The 15,918-nt window shown below is 39.4% G+C and overlaps 4 protein-coding genes across 5 annotated transcripts; 2 read left to right on the top strand and 2 right to left on the bottom strand.

The window, feature by feature from the left end:
* Positions 1–2,220: 2,220 nt before the first annotated feature.
* On the top strand, positions 2,221–6,632 carry LOC135676095 (probable serine/threonine-protein kinase PBL3). Its single transcript, XM_065186905.1, has 6 exons — positions 2,221–2,644; positions 3,369–3,736; positions 3,821–3,956; positions 5,064–5,200; positions 5,348–5,471; positions 6,062–6,632. The coding sequence occupies exons 1-6, from the start codon at positions 2,581–2,583 to the stop codon at positions 6,448–6,450; spliced, it is 1,218 nt and encodes a 405-aa protein (XP_065042977.1). The 5' UTR covers positions 2,221–2,580; the 3' UTR covers positions 6,451–6,632.
* A 599-nt stretch (positions 6,633–7,231) lies between these two features.
* Positions 7,232–11,503, bottom strand: LOC135582908 (uncharacterized). Of its 2 annotated transcripts, none has more exons than XM_065186906.1 (10): positions 11,202–11,503; positions 10,777–10,977; positions 10,215–10,384; positions 9,845–9,943; positions 9,624–9,692; positions 8,799–8,939; positions 8,540–8,629; positions 8,026–8,193; positions 7,577–7,652; positions 7,232–7,495 (listed from the first exon to the last, which is right to left on the bottom strand). In XM_065186906.1, the coding sequence occupies exons 1-10, from the start codon at positions 11,263–11,265 to the stop codon at positions 7,377–7,379; spliced, it is 1,197 nt and encodes a 398-aa protein (XP_065042978.1). In that variant the 5' UTR covers positions 11,266–11,503; the 3' UTR covers positions 7,232–7,376. The 2 variants fall into 2 exon arrangements, with proteins under 2 accessions (XP_065042978.1, XP_065042979.1); XM_065186907.1 differs by having other exon boundaries at positions 11,086–11,501.
* Positions 11,504–12,221: 718 nt separating this feature from the next.
* LOC135675454 (uncharacterized) lies at positions 12,222–13,055 on the bottom strand. The gene is made up of 2 exons (XM_065185607.1): positions 12,554–13,055; positions 12,222–12,423 (listed from the first exon to the last, which is right to left on the bottom strand). Exons 1-2 carry the CDS (start codon positions 12,823–12,825, stop codon positions 12,222–12,224), a joined length of 474 nt encoding a protein of 157 aa, XP_065041679.1. The 5' UTR covers positions 12,826–13,055.
* Positions 13,056–14,355: 1,300 nt separating this feature from the next.
* Positions 14,356–14,910, top strand: LOC135675453 (ribulose bisphosphate carboxylase large chain-like). Its single transcript, XM_065185606.1, has one exon. The coding sequence runs from the start codon at positions 14,356–14,358 to the stop codon at positions 14,908–14,910; it is 555 nt and encodes a 184-aa protein (XP_065041678.1).
* Positions 14,911–15,918: the final 1,008 nt, after the last annotated feature.

The raw sequence follows: 15,918 nt of genomic DNA, 5'->3' as shown, positions 1-15,918 counted from the left end.
CACCATTCCACTAGCAAAAGAAGAATGAGAAGGCTAATGTTCACTTCTTATGGTGCACCCTTGCTTTTCACTGTATTTTAACTGACTGCCCAAAACTGCAGGATCATTAGTTTCTGAGATGAAAGTGATCGCCTTGTCTTTGCATGTACTAAAACAGAGTAAATTCCATCAAGTATATTTAATTTAGTTGAACATGACATCTAACATCTACTGCTAATGAATACATACAGTCAATGCTTTAACATTATGGGTTGTCTTATTTTTGTTATCAAAATTGTTCATTTAGAAAAATGTTCGTGTCTTTTATCTCAGTATCTTCTTCTGTCTAATCTTCATCACTGACTGGTCGAAGTTCCTAGTACTATTTGATATGATTTGTTGTTGACTTCCCCCCTGGAGGCTTTTTGCAAGGGGGTCTCAATCTGAGGTGAACAAAGAAATCTTCCACAACAAAGAGTCATGATATTGTTGCTGATTGCCTTTCATTTTCTATCTTGTTAAAGAGGTACGACTAATGCCTGACCGAATTTGTTTCCTTAGTGGAGGTTTTCTATTCAATGAACTTTCCCAGTTTGTTGAATTGGTCAAGTAATGATAATCTAGAAGGCTACAAGAGATATGCCACCTGCTTGTACTAGCTAGCAAGTAGAGTAGTATTCTAGGGTTCATCTTTTTGGAGACACCTTCTTCACTTGCTTGGGTTTTATGTTGCAGGTATTTGTAGCTTAAACCTTGATGATACCTTAAGATAAGAAGTTGCACTGTGTTTAAACATAGAATAACTATTGGGTTTGAAGGGGATCAATGATATCAAGGTTTAACTTTGTAAATAGAGAGATTATTTTTGTAAACATGCCCCTAAATCAACTATAAACATATGGGTAGTCATGATGTCTTCATCTGAGTAGCCCCAATTTATTTTCCCAAATTTGATGTGCCCTAACTAGGCAAAACGTGTAATACATCCGAAATAACTTCAATGATCATAATGTCTACTCATGCTCAACATGTCCTAATTAGGCAAAGTGTACAATGTATTTGTGTAATTTTCATAGCCAAAGTGTTTCCTTACTCTTGATTAAAGTGTATGATACAATGAATATAACTGTCATGGCTAATGCATCTCCCTATGCTTGATGCCGAGCAAAATATGTGATATGCTTAATGCAAATCTTCGTGAACGAAGCATCTACCAATGCGTCCGATAAGACACAATTAGATAAAGTTTGTAACGTGCTTGACATAGACTTAATAGCTAAAGTGTCTTCTCACTTTTGGCGTGCCTTAAATGGGGAAAGTGTGTGACATACTTGATACAATCTAATTGGACAAAACATGTGATACCTCCATGGCTATCGCATCTCTTTGTGCACGACGTACCTTAATCAATCAAAGTGTGTGATGTGTCTGATGTGACTTTCGTGGAGAAAACATATTTTCTTACTCGATAGTTAAGCCCCCGATATAATTTTATAAGATCCCTCTACTTCAAAGGAGTTCACTATCATATGACATAGATATAAATGAACAATTAACTATCAAGCATGATAACATTTAAAAAATGAGCTAAGTTGAGTTGACTTCGTCATGCAGGACTAACAAATGTTAGTATTGAGATTGGTTATCGATCCATCTCATGGAGTTGACTCCACTTTATGAAGACCATCACATCTTGAGAAGTGAATCTTCGAAGAGATATATGTTCTTTCGAGAAGACTCTTAGCACTAGCTTTTCACGTCATGAGCGTCACTTTTAAAATTACGAGACTCGAGCTAGTTTGAGATATTATACGAGAATCAATTTTTAAAATCCTAACCATAGGAAAATATTGGTGGAGAAATATTCTAAAGAATATTCTCTCATCATGTTACATATGTCCATGTGTCGAGTTCTAATTGGCTCGATCATATCAAACATTTAAAAAAAAATCTTGTCATCTTAATAATTTAAAGACTTTATAAAGGATACAAAATGTTGATTAAAATTATAACAGAACCACTCTAAATATTCAAACAAGTCGATGAAAGAGGATTGATTATATGCTAAAGTTAAATTATAGAATTTATATACTAACTTAAATTATTGATTTTTCTAATTTTAAATAGGAAAGGGAGTTCGTATGCTTCAGAATTACTTTGTTTTAGACCGCGAAACACAAGTGGTGGGGGAACATTGATTCCATGTTGCGTTGATTAGGCCTTTCAATCCAAGAAAGCGGAGGTGAGGAAAGCAGAGCGAAGCAGGAAGAAATCCATGTCGATTTCAGATTTGGAATCTAACGATGACGCCACCGTCGCAACTTGTCACGGAGACGGCGCCTCCGACACCGTACGGCCGCCACGAATCCAACCTCACTCGCCTTCTCCATCGTGATAGCAGTAATAGTAACAACACGCTGTTGCTGTCGAAAAGCTACCCTTTCCCCCGCTCCCCCTCACCAAACCACTGCGGATAAGCGATTTGGGGAGGAAAAGAACGGCCTTTGGGTCGCCAATCGCTTGCTCCCCACGCAGTCTTGCGGGGGCCGGGGACTTCTTTGATGCGCCCGCGGCCTTTTCATCTTGACAGGGGAGGAGGCGATGGGGAACTGCGTCGACTCTTCGTCGCTGGTCGAGAACGCCCGCGCCCCGCGGAATTCCCCGTGTGCGTGGTGCTCTCTTTCCTGCTTAAAGTTGGGATCTTGCTGATGCATCCGGATCGAAAGTTGGAGCTTTTTTTTTTTTTATGGGATCGTGGGCTCGATTGCAGAGAATAGTCGGTCTTGAAGGAACTACAACCGGAAGTTCTCACGTTTTCCACCTTGTTTTCTGTGGCCATTTGTTTGGTTTCTTTTGGATTTTGCGATGTATTATATCTCGAGTCTGCCATAGATTCTGCTTTGTAGCATGAAGCTGGGAATTTGGTCGAACTCTGGCTCTAGTTCCTGGGGATGAAGGAAGGCTAGGTCATGTAGGGTTTCGGTTTTCTGCAATTAGATTTCTTGATAGTGCTAGCATACATATTTTTCCAAGAATCCCTTTCATCATGTTGTGCTTTCCCTCGTTAATTGTTGGAACCTTTTTATGTAGATTACTGAACTCAAGTGCCAAACAAGACAATTTTCTAGTTGCTCATGCCATAAATGTTTATAATTGAATTTTTTGGGGTTTTCATGATTCTTGTTTTTGGTGCTGCATAGCTTTTTATAACAACAAAGATCAGTCCTGTTCTAATGCAAATTGTTGCCTTTTGACTGATGAGAAAATGGTCTCACAACATGCTTTTTTCTCTGGAAATGCCTAAACATGACAGATTGTATTGTTTTCTGCAATCCATAAGCTAATTATTATGCTACAATTCTTGTTTTTATTCCTTCCTAAACAAACAGATCCTTCGAAAGCGGTTGCCGGAAGAAGTTTGTTTTCAGTTTCTTCCACTCCAATGACATACTCAACCCCTTCAACTCTGTCTGTGCGTTCTTATAGCGATAAGACAAGCAATGGGAGTCTTCCTACACCAAGAACTGAAGGTGAAATCTTATCCTCGTCACAGTTGAAGGCTTTCACGTTCAATGATCTGAAAAATGCCACGAGAAACTTTCGTCCGGACAGTTTACTCGGGGAAGGAGGTTTCGGTTATGTCTACAAAGGTTGGATCGATGAACAAAGTTTTTCTGCTTCAAGGCCTGGATATGGAATGGTTGTTGCTGTCAAGAAGCTCAAGCCTGAAAGTTTCCAGGGCCACAAGGAATGGCTGGTTTGTGTCTTCCTACACATCTGCTTCCCTTATGCTTGAAGCTAAGACTTTCTTGTTTTGACTACTGCTGGCCGATGATCGCAGACAGAGGTCGACTATCTAGGTCAGCTTCACCATCCCAATCTGGTTAAGCTCATTGGGTACTGTTCGGAGGGTGACAATAAGCTTCTGGTATATGAATTCATGCCAAAAGGCAGCTTGGAAAATCATCTGTTCAGAAGTATGTAATAGAAAGAATGTGTGTCATGATTTTACTTTGCATTATGCATTGACTGTTCAATTAGGGGACTGCTATTGTTTAGGAAGAAACAAAGGAACCTAACCTAATAAAAGCATATCATTCGTCTTAAACTACATCTTTAGAAAATCCATATTTACATAATGTTGAGCTCTTTTTTGTTTTCTGCATCATTCATGTATTGCTTATGTTCGCATACAAACTCAAATTTGTTACCATAATACCTTGAATTAGTCCTACATTGAAAATAAGTAAGTACTTAGATTGAGTTATAAGGATGGGTGTACTATTGCTAACATAAGATTTAAGTATTTTGGGCGAGTAGTTAAGTTCAATGTAGTTAAGAGGTTAGTTATCCTATCAGGTTAGGCCCTGACAATTGGTATCAGGGTTGGCATATATTGAGACATGCGAGGGTGGAATGCACGAGTATCAAAGTTGACCGAGGCATGGTGAGGGGCTTGAGCGGGAACCATAGGGTATCTCACTACGAGGACATCAATCCCTTAAGTAAGACCTACCTATATTAAGGTATGTGTGGGGAGGATGGATGAGGGACCTATATTGAGGCATGTGAGAGGAGGATAGATGGGATATCCTAGGGAGGATGATCGGGTCATATCAAAGATGGAGCCATAGGATACGCTATGATGTGGAATATTGAAGAGGACATTAATTCTCTTCATGATATGGAAGCATATGAGGGGAGGATGAACATCAAAACCGACCTAATATTGAGGCATGGTAAGGGCCTCAAGTGGTAAAGGATTACCCGTGGATGGAGCTTTAGTGTACATAACGACATGGAGCATTGAAGAGGACATCAATCCCTTAAGTGGGGGGATTGTAACACCTCGCTCTAGCTCCACTTTTGCAAATATTTGGAATTACTTGTGATGGTATAATGGGTGTATTATTGATAACTTGTTTAATAAATTAGTTATCTTAATTTGTTGGTTTAGACTCAACAAAGTCAATGACATGTAACTTAACTTAATAAATTAGTATTTCTTTTTCGTTAGCTCTATATTTTTTGGAGGTGTGTTATTATTGTTTCGAATAATCTTCTCTGATAATATTTCTCTTCAGGGACTGCTCAACCACTTTCATGGGCAACACGAATCAAGGTTGCAATTGAAGCAGCCAGAGGACGCACTTTTTTGCATGATGCTGAATCTCAAGTTATATATCGAGATTTTAAGGCCTCCAACATCCTTCTTGACTCGGTATGTATTTTTTTTAGAGACTTGGTATGCTATATGGATGTAAAGAGCAAGAGAATGGGTAAAGATTAGGGACAAAGGGGGTAGAGGAAAGCTCATGACTAGTTGGAAAAACATGCTGTTTAGAATGTTTCTTTTCTTATGATACAGGAGTTTAACGCAAAGCTTTCAGACTTTGGCTTGGCGAAAGCTGGACCAACTGGAGATAAAACTCATGTGTCGACCCAAGTCATAGGCACTCATGGATATGCAGCTCCAGAATATATTGCGACAGGTTTTTTGAATGCTGATCTTGTTGATATTAATTTTTTATTAATCTGTTGTTTTTTCAAATGTATGAGACGAGATTATGATAATGTCAGTAGTTAGACACACCCTTTTTATCAGTTGGTTGTTGTACACTTAGTAAAAATGAAAAGAATTTTCAGAACAAAATAACATTCACATTGTGTTAAGTGACTTTTAATTAGCATTGGGAAACACAAGGTAAAAGAAATTTTATAGAATTTTTAAGCCAGCAAAGATTAAAAAAAAAAGTTCTTAAATGACCTGATTATATGACTCTTAGAAGGCCAATCTGATAATGCTGTTTCCTACTGCCACTTTTGTTGAAAGAACTGGGCAACTTTGAGTCTGAGAGGGATGTGTTATAGATCACAAAAGTTGGTGCGTGAAGAAACATCTACTTTCTGATACAGTTCAAGCCCATGCTTCTCTTCCGGAGGTAACATGACATGATCGTAGGCAAATCATTGATATATAATTGATCCTTCCTTTTTGGTTATCAGATATGTTACCAAATAACCGTTGAATCTGCTTCGGTTGTTTTTTAGGACTGACTATAGAAATATCCAATATTTACAGGTAGACTTTCAGTGAAATCCGATGTATACAGTTTCGGGGTTGTATTGTTGGAGCTCTTGTCTGGTCGCCGGGCCATCGACGAAACAAAGATGGGTATAGAGCAGAACCTGGTGGAATGGGCAATTCCCTATTTGTGTGATAAGCGAAAATTATACCGGATCATGGACACAAAGCTGGAAGGCCAGTATCCAAAGAAAGGAGCCCATGCCATCGCCACGCTTGCATTGCAATGTATCGAGCATGAGACCAAACTCCGGCCTCGTATGTCTGATGCCTTGGCCTCTCTGGAGCAACTGCAAGATCTCAAGTCTGCAGCATTTCCTCTGCAAGCCGATCAATATAAGCCCTCCAGTGTCATCTCTAAATCACCAACGAGGCATCATCATTAGCCACTGCACCCTGTGGCTGTTAGGTCTCAGTTGCCATAGTATCAGTAGTCACCACTGTTACACTGACCAAAAGAGTTCATTTAAACTCATGTTGTTGAGAGTGGATCTTCGATCACGATGATTAGCTAGTTTATGTTGTGTTTTTCTTCCTGGAAGTTTATAGATTGTGTTCCTTTGCATCATTTATTGTGGAATGCTCGTCGTGGATCTCCTTGTGGTGATAGAAATGCATGATCTGGATCCAGCTGAAAGAAGTGGTGGTTGCATTGATTCTTTTGGTCTTTCTCCTGTTTTCTGTTGATGCAAATGTTACAGATTAGCAAGTTGCAAGGAATCTTCATGCAAATGTTACTGCCCTTTCTTAGTAACTAATCTTTATCTGTGTTAGTTTTTAGTCTTAATCTTGTCTTGGATTTGGGAATAGTTGAGATGGGCTAAAGTCGGGCCAAACACTTGGTCTCCATTGTTAGATTTGATGAAGAGACGAGAATTCTCTCGTCCTGTCTTATAAATGTGGATTTAAGAGTTTGAAGACCATGGTATGATTTGGATCATTCTCAGAGACCGAGCAAAAACCATCAATACAGCAAAACAGGTTCTGTATTCCTTGATCAAGTTGGACGCTGAACATTATGGAAATATGTATTAGATCCCAATGCATATGCAATTATGAGAAGCAATTACCAGAAATCCTGCTCGCTGTTATGTAGAATCAAACACAACAGAATATAAGTAGATTCAATGAATGTTGATGTGCAACACATTTTTCTTTCTGTGCAAATAAAAGGAATTTGAAAGTTGAATTGCAACACACTGTTGATTTTTGTTCAAATCCAACATATTTTGGGAGAGGAAGATAGATTACAAATCTTATAAAGAAGAAATTTTGAAAAGAGAAGAACCTCCAGAGATTGATTCCAACAGTTTCATTTCTCGAGGATGAATTCTTGGATTTCTATCCCAGTATGTCGAGCGCCGCCCTGCACTCTCAACATGACTTCATCTCCGACTTTGAGTGAGGTGACTGGAATTGTAGTCTGGTTTCCTGGACACCGCAAGATCAAAGAGTTAGCAAGCAGCAACTGAGAATTTGATGAGATTTGAGAAAAGGAACTGAGGAAATAACCTTCATGAGGGCAGACTAATCCAACAGTTTCTGCATTTTGTAAAAAGATGCTGTATGTCTCATTTCCTGAGTGTTCCTGCAACAGACATATTCGATAAAATATGAAACAGTAAAATATACCACAAAGTTTGGAACTTAAGAACTACAAGTTATGTTCATATCTATATCAAATGTTCTACAATTTTTCTCTACCACCATTTGTTTGAACTTTTCCTCTTTTTTTTCTTCAGTATTTCTCTCCAAGAGATTTGAGTTGTAGCAGACTGATGTATCCTTGTCAAAGGGATAAAACAGAGACCAGTCTCATTTATCCTTAATTACCCTCTCCCTTTTTTTCGCTATACCAGCACGTCAAACTGTTCCAAGGATCTTGCAAAAGATTAAACTTGTTTTTGCAATACCACCTAAAGTTTGGCATGTTAAAATGAAACAGGGGGGAACAGTTAAACCTTTGCCTCGATTAGGATAAGTGGTCTCGACTCGATCTTCACGCGACCCACGATTGCTGTCCGTTGTAGACCACTTTGGTCAACCACTATGACCTCTTTACCTGCCTGCAACTCCGAGAGGTAGCAAGTCTTTCCTCCTGGAATTGCAACATAGGCATGCACTGGCCCCTACAGATTAATAAACAGCATGATATATTAACCATCAACGTATATTCATTTTTGCTTCAAGAGAAAGATGACCTAACAGAATCTGACGAGAATCACTTGTTCTTTTGTTGTTTTCAACATGCTGGAACTGCTTCCTAGGAGTGAATAGAGCTACTTCTATGTTTTGTCTTAGCTAAATCAACATTTCATAAAAAGGAAAGAATGTTGATCGTTGATAACTAAATTTAATAGTTTGTACTTGGTGAGTAGTTCCAAAGAGCTGCTTATTCATAATTTCAGTAACAAAATTTAGCTATCAAAAAGAAGGTAGCCTGGAGAAAAATCAAATTGCAAAGTTGATACTAACAGCGTTTACTCGGAAAGATCTGCTAGCAATGTAATTTGACTCCAAGCATTCCGAGTGAACCAAGAAAAGCCCTCTAGCAAAAGAACCAACCTACAAAACAAAACACAATGTTATCAAAATCATGCAATTTTAGATGTCTCGACGAACTAAGGAAAAGGACTTCACATCAAGTGTATTCACTCTTTCATTAGCTCTGTCATGATATGATAATTATGAAACAGAAAGGAGAAAAAAATTTAAAAAAGAAGAAAAGATGGACCAGAAGGCCTTCACCCGGTCGCATGAGACTGCAAAGGTCCACACAAACACGGTCACCCATGCCAACCACTTCTACCCGAGTTACAGTTGTCTTAGTCAAGGCTAACATATTCCTGACTTCATTTCTTCTGTCAAAATACTCCTGAAGATATTGAACACCAATATGAGAAATAATTATTAGAATGTCCATGACACTGTGATTCAATGAAGAACTATAAACAGCCATGAAGAATTTGTCAACTCATGATATCCACTCAAGATTTCACAAATAAAATCTTAATGCATGGCGAAGTGCATGAGCCCACAGATACATAGAGAAGCATTTTGTTCATCTTTAAATTAGATCCAGATAGTGAACAAAGTGCGACTGGTGAAAGACATCTATTCTAACCACTAGTGAAAGTTCCTTTCCCTTTTTGGTCCATGTTCAGAGCACATGCCAAATGCCTGGCACAACTCATTGATGGAAGGGCACCGTGAAAGCCTTCCATGATGACACTAGAAGAAATTATCCACTCAAGTTGCATAAAGTAAAAGAAGGAAGCAATTCATCAGAAAAATTGCAAAGCTAATTCATCCTCTAGTTGTCTAGTTCATGCAGCAAACCATTTATGTGATACATTTCTGGCATCAATAATCAAGCCATTTATGAGAGTCTCTCACAGTTGCATCTCTATTCTACGACTGCTCTTGGAGTTTGGTGTGCTTGGTTTTGCAAATTGCTATAGTTACCTACAACTATGGTGAAAAAATAGCAATTTTAATAGGAAAAGAGAACCGCTATTTTATAGAAGCTGAAAAATGATATGTATGTCTCACAAGGTACCTTAAGTCTGAGAACTTCTCCCATGTCTTCAACCTTCAGAACAACTCCATCGAGACCTTGCTCCAAGGCCTAAATTAGAAAGTGTGAAATGCTTTTAGGAAGTTATCTCAAATGGCACAACGAGAGCAGACACTGATAATTACCAAGATTGAGAATCTTTTTTTTTTTGTTTCTTTTTCTAAACTTGCTCCATTCTTTCAATTGCTAAAATATAAAATTACCTCAAGAAACACTTGTGCTTCAGTTGAAGTAGCTGAAACTGCTAAGACAGTCCTATTACACCCTTGGAATGCTGCGACAATGTTCTCCGCAGGTATAACCTTTGAAATGCATAATAGGTTATTGAGTCGTCAAAAAAGATAATTGTCTTTATTAAAATCCCATATACACAGGATGCACAAGGAAACTAGCATAATTTCCAACACAAATATATATGATTGAGCTATCTAAATCCAAACTTGTTATGCTAAACTTTTGTCTCCATTTCCATGGTGATATATAAACCAGTCATTAACGATACCAACTTCAAACACTGAATAACTAACAACATGTTTTATTTCATGAGAAGGAAAACAAGAGCAAGCAGAGAACCTGCCATTCATTCTGGAAATTTATGACAACGTTGTCTACTTCTTCTGTGTTTGGTTGGAAGAGTTCCAGTTCTTGTGGAGATGAAACCTCATAAAAGGATGCAATTTTTCTGCTTTGTCCATCAAACAGCTGCTTCCCATCAATAAAGAGAGGCGTTATCAGGGCAATTGCTGCACAGATGATACCAAAAACAGTTTAGCAAGAATAAGATGGAAGCACACAATGTTCAACAAGTCAGATGAATGTATCGGAATGCATTCTTCAAATCCATACCATGTTAGACTGGTGTGGCATGCCAAAATAAGAACATAAAACAAGGTAGCTGAAGTTACAGCATCTTAATCCTTAAAGCACACCCAACAAGCTGATACCGCAACATGTTGGAGAAGAGTACATGCGGATGAATGCGGCAAACACAGATTGCAAGAAAGAAGATGCATTTCAGAGATCAAGAAATAAGTCACTACTGTTTCCAGACCAATCATCAGAAACAACACAGTTCTGGAGATCCAACCCTAGCTTTGATTCGGAGGATAGGGAAACCCGGGCATTAGTAGCTCACATGACCATTCATTGGCAAGGTCGTTGGATCGTGGTTCCGAGCGAAAGAGGAAGGTGTTCCACCCTCTCTCAACCGCTGCAGTCATCACCTGCCTGCTCTCAGTCCACACCCAAACAAGCTTCGATCGCCTGTTTCCGTCCGCAGCCACAGAGCAAGTCATCGCCGCGCAAGCATTAACGGGCAAGCGAGCCGCATTACCCCCTACATCGATTAAGAACAGAAGCAACCTAAGCAGTTGAATCCCATCCAACACAATCATATCAACAAACCAAGAATCGCAGCAGAATTGGAAGGATCGTTCGCTGAAACCTCAATCAAGGATTAGATGGATGGAGTCAAAACCATAATTCAAGAGAAAAAAAACCGATCTTCCAAAGATACTTCACTAGAAGAAACAATCTTGAGAGGGAGAAGAGAAGCGGTGCCTCTTAGAGGAGGAGGCGAGGCCGTGGGCTTGGAGATTTCGGCTGCGAAGGAGCGGAACGCCATGGATTCCGCTTTTATCTTCGGGGGCCGATCTCTAATGGCAACCCCTCGTCCGCCAAGATTAGCCCTTTGTGGTGGGCCCGGAGACGAAGTGGGTCCTCGGGGATCTCTCGTCTTCCGGTGTAAGCCCACACGGCGGCCTTGGTAGTGCGCGCGAGTTCGGGGAGGCGGTCTGGGACCTCGGACAGCGGCTTTGGAAGGCCGTGATCTTGCCCGGGATCTCCGGCACCCGGGGGATGTCTCTGCTTTCGTTCCCACGCCTTCTTCGACCACCCCATTCTTGTTTCGGAGAAAAGTTCTAATCTGGGGGAAATGAGGAGAAGAAGGAGAGATTGTTTGCACTGTGCGAGGTCAATCTTCACTCCTCTACAGCAACTTCTTCTCCTTTTCCACTATAAATTATGATTGGGGCAGAAACTTTCCACCATAAATGATCGTAATGATCAATTCAGGAGATAATTCCCTCATTTTCTTTGGATTACGACTGTTTTCTTTGTGTGCAAAATGGTTAGGGTTGCGAAGTTGTTCCTTTGACTGCAAGAATACGATCTAATGATGGTTTTGGTTTTGGTTTTTTCTCCAAGAGATGCAATATTTCTTTTCTTTACATCAAATCTTTGATGTAAAGAAGCTAAAAAACTTGTGATGCTTCTTAAGTTGCAATTTCATTTTAATCACTCAAACACTTACTGTATCATCTGCAGTTGCAATTACGGCAATGTGAGTGGTACTTGCACGTGAAGATAGTTGCACACCATCCGCTTGAGGAAAATACAGACAGACAACTCTTGCAAGCATCTGAAGAACATTGGAAACAAAAGATCACAAAGGAGAGATGCACAAGAAACCATTGGAACCATTCTTTCCACAATCAGAGAGAAAAGAGACCACATCAAGCTATAGTAAGAGAGGAGAGATTACAGACGCTGCTACAACCGTAGACGTAAGTAAGAATCGATCTAAAGCTCTGCATCCGGTTCTCCACCAGCCACCGAGGAAGTCCGCTTCACCTTCTCCTTGCTCTTGCGGACTGCGTCCTCTGCTGTCTTCGCTGCCGACTCCGCCGCCTGCCCCACCGCCTCCTTGCTCGTCTCGAAGCTCCTCGAGGCTGCTTCTTTCACCACCTCCCCTGCACTCGACTCACTCCTTCCATTGTTTTTCCTGCACCAAGTGTCACATCATTCAATTACTTTTGTCGAACACCTTACGAACATACACAGAGGACCTGAAGAACAAAGACAATAACGGACATGGACGATGAGAGGGAGATTCGGAGAAGCAGAAGACGGACATCGAGTCAGGTGGCCGAAGATTCATCCAGGCAAGATTGGCCCAGGTCCTGACGGCATCCCACGGGTTCGCGAATCCGGTGAGGCCGATGGCCCGCTCGGCCGGCTGCGGGCCCTGCTGTTGCTGCTGCCCCCCCTCTCCACCTCCATGGCCGGCAACCTGGACCGGCGACGGAAACGTTTGGCGAGGAGAGATGAGGAGGAGGAGGAGGAGCAACAGGACGAGGGAGGACGAACACGCCGTGACGAAGGCTTTCTTTGCTGCTGCGTCCATGACGAGTGCCGGTAGCAGGTGAGACGGGAAGCAGGTGCTTTAACCGCTCCCCTCTTCGGCGCCCTGCCTCCTCGTTGCATGGGACACGTCGCGTGGTACGTGGAGCCCAGGCGCATTGATATTGCATATTTACATCAAAACCAAGTGCACAGGAAGCAGAGAAAAATACGTGTATATATACACACGTGTCTAGAGAGAGAGAGAGAGAGAGAGAGAGAGATTTTATTGAAAAAAATTAATTTTATTTTTTCAAGATCAGCATCTTTTTTCATTTATTATCGAAGAGCACCTCTCTTTTTTTTTAAGATTAAATTATCTTTAAGTAAAACATCTATATTTATTTACCATAATACTATCGATTTTATTAAAGAGAATATAAAAATAAATGGATAAAAGATAATTTTAATACTTCTTCAGGGTGGCCGATGACGACACTGTTGTGAGTATGAGTGGCTGTTGTCAATAAGGAGAATGATGACGAAAGATGAAGGTCGCTCTACATTAGCGTCGACATAGTTATCGAGTGACCCTCACCTCTTGTAGTTACGGTATCGTCATTTGCCACTACTGATATCATCCGTCACTATTAACTAGAGCATTAAAATTATATTTTTATCATTTATTTTATATATATATTTTATAAAACTGACAATGATAAATAGATCTAGATGTTTCACTTTCATAAATATATGGATCCTAATATAATTATTTAAGTATAAGAATCATAACTAAATATAATTAACTAACTAACTATATATATATATATACATACATATATATATATATATATATGTATGTACATACATATATATATATATATATATATATATATATGTATATATATATACATGTATATATATATATATATATATATATATATATATATACATGTATATATATATACATGTATATATACATATATACATGTATATATACATATATATATATATATGTATATATATATATATATATATATACATGTATATATATATATATAGCTATCATTAATTCTTACATCTCCTACACCTTTTGAGATTTTGAGAAGAGTTGCTGTTTGGAGAGCACAGTACGATGAAAGTTGTAAGCTGTGTTCGGGGGGGGGGGAGTTATTGTCTATCGTTGGCCTCTATGGTAGAATTAGTCGGGGAGGCCTGAGAGGCGGTGGTTTACCCTGTGGCGGATGTCAGCGGTTCGAGTCCGCTTATCTCCAGCCCGTGAACTTAGCTGATACTATGATAGCACCCAATTCGGCAGTTCGATTTATGATTTATCATTCATGGACGTTGATAAGATCCTTCTATTTAGCAGCACCTTAGGATGGCATAGCCTTAACGTTAATGGTGAGGTTCAAACGAGGAAAGGCTTACGGTGGATACCTAGGCACCCAGAGACGAGGAAGGGCGTAGCAAGCGACGAAATGCTTCGGGGAGTTGAAAATAAGCATAGATCCGGAGATTCCCGAATAGGTCAACCTTTCGAACTGCTGCTGAATCCATGGGCAGGCACCTACTTCTTCACATCCATCGCGCAATGCATGCAGTTATTGATAGACAGAAAAATCATGGTATGCATTTCCGTGTACTAGCTAAAGCATTACGTATGTCTGGTGGAGATCATATTCACGCCGGTACAGTAGTAGGTAAACTGGAAGGGGAACGTGAGATGACTTTAGGTTTCGTTGATTTATTACGTGATGATTATATCGAAAAAGACCGAAGTCGCGGTATTTTCTTCACTCAAGATTGGGTCTCTATGCCAGGTGTTCTGCCCGTGGCTTCAAGGGGTATTCATGTTTGGCATATGCCTGCTCTGACCGAAATCTTTGGGGATGATTCCGTACTACAGTTTGGCGGAGGAACTTTAGGACACCCTTGGGGAAATGCACCTGGTGCAGTAGCTAATAGGGTGGCTTTAGAGGCGTGTGTACAAGCTCGTAATGAGGGACGTGATCTTGCTCGTGAAGGTAATGAAATTATCCGTGAAGCTAGCAAATGGAGCCCTGAACTAGCCGCTGCTTGTGAAGTATGGAAAGAGATCAAATTCGAATTCGAACCAGTAGATAAGCTAGATAAAGAGAAAAAGTAAGTGTGCATAATTCAGTAATTCCTGTTTGTTCTCCTAATTGATTGCAATTAAAGTCGGCCCAATCTTTTCCTAAAAAAAAGATTGGGCCGATCGCCGAATAAAAAAAAAAAGAATGAGCATTCTATACTATGTATTTGCATATATCTTTTATATGTACAGATGTATAGATCTTACCTATATATATACAAGATAAGATCGAAGACTAAACAACTCAATACTTCTATTGTTTGTTGTTGGATCCATAGGATTGGATTAATTATGGATCCTTGGGATTGGTGGACTTTTTTATATCTCCTAGTTTCAGGCCATAGATCAAGCCAAGGGAAAGGCTCCTTTACCCATCCTATATAGTCTTTTTCGTTCCATGTTAAAATAGAAACTTAATTATTTGATTATACGAGAACAAATTCTTTATTCTTTATTTATAGAAATAAACAACTATCTCTATTTTCGATGAGAATTTATACATCACATGGAAGAAAGCTGTGTCTTTCTATTTTAAAATTTATAAAAAGATTCTATCAATATATATTGAAGTGATACCTCGGCTTCCCACAAAAGAGAATCATTTCTTTCAATACTTACTCGTTCTTTCAATACTTACTCGTTATTAATTAACAATCCTAATTATTAGGATTAGATTCGTACGCTTAATTCTGATAAGAAATCAAATAGTGAAAGTAAAATGATTATCCATCGAATGTATTGTATTTCATCAAATAGGGGGTAGAAAGACTCTATGGGAAAATGGTGGTTCCGTTCGATGTTGTCTAACGAGAAGTTAGAACATAGGTGTGGGCTAAGTAAATCTAGGTGTGGGCTAAGTAAATCAATGGATAGTCTTGATGGTATTGGATATACCAGTAGAAGTGAACAACCTATTCTAAACGATACAAAGAACGATACGAAGAAAAAGATTCCTAGTTGGAATCATAGTGGTAATTATAGTTTCACTAATGTTGATTCTTTATTTGAAATCAAGGATATTTGGAGTTTGATCTCTGATGA

Source organism: Musa acuminata, chromosome BXJ1-6 (assembly GCF_036884655.1).
Source record: "Musa acuminata AAA Group cultivar baxijiao chromosome BXJ1-6, Cavendish_Baxijiao_AAA, whole genome shotgun sequence".
NCBI lineage: Eukaryota > Viridiplantae > Streptophyta > Magnoliopsida > Zingiberales > Musaceae > Musa > Musa acuminata.
The sequence above is the reverse complement of the archived record's forward strand: the minus strand, read 5'-3'. Positions and strand labels throughout refer to the sequence as shown.

Excerpts from the sequence above, each read along its gene's own strand:
- LOC135676095 (XM_065186905.1), top strand. The coding sequence starts at position 2,581 with ATGGGGAACTGCGTCGACTCTTCGTCGCTGGTCGAGAACGCCCGCGCC. Across the intron at positions 5,201-5,347 it reads CCAACATCCTTCTTGACTCG|GAGTTTAACGCAAAGCTTTC; the intron begins GTATGTATTTTT and ends CTTATGATACAG. Across the intron at positions 5,472-6,061 it reads TCCAGAATATATTGCGACAG|GTAGACTTTCAGTGAAATCC; the intron begins GTTTTTTGAATG and ends CAATATTTACAG.
- LOC135675454 (XM_065185607.1), bottom strand. The coding sequence starts at position 12,825 with ATGGACGCAGCAGCAAAGAAAGCCTTCGTCACGGCGTGTTCGTCCTCC. Across the intron at positions 12,424-12,553 it reads CTTCGGCCACCTGACTCGAT|GAAAAACAATGGAAGGAGTG; the intron begins GTCCGTCTTCTG and ends CACTTGGTGCAG.
- LOC135675453 (XM_065185606.1), top strand. The coding sequence starts at position 14,356 with ATGCATGCAGTTATTGATAGACAGAAAAATCATGGTATGCATTTCCGT.
- LOC135582908 (XM_065186906.1), bottom strand. The coding sequence starts at position 11,265 with ATGGCGTTCCGCTCCTTCGCAGCCGAAATCTCCAAGCCCACGGCCTCG. Across the intron at positions 10,978-11,201 it reads CTCGCCTCCTCCTCTAAGAG|GGGGTAATGCGGCTCGCTTG; the intron begins GCACCGCTTCTC and ends TAATCGATGTAG. Across the intron at positions 7,653-8,025 it reads TTATCCTAATCGAGGCAAAG|GAACACTCAGGAAATGAGAC; the intron begins GTTTAACTGTTC and ends TGTCTGTTGCAG.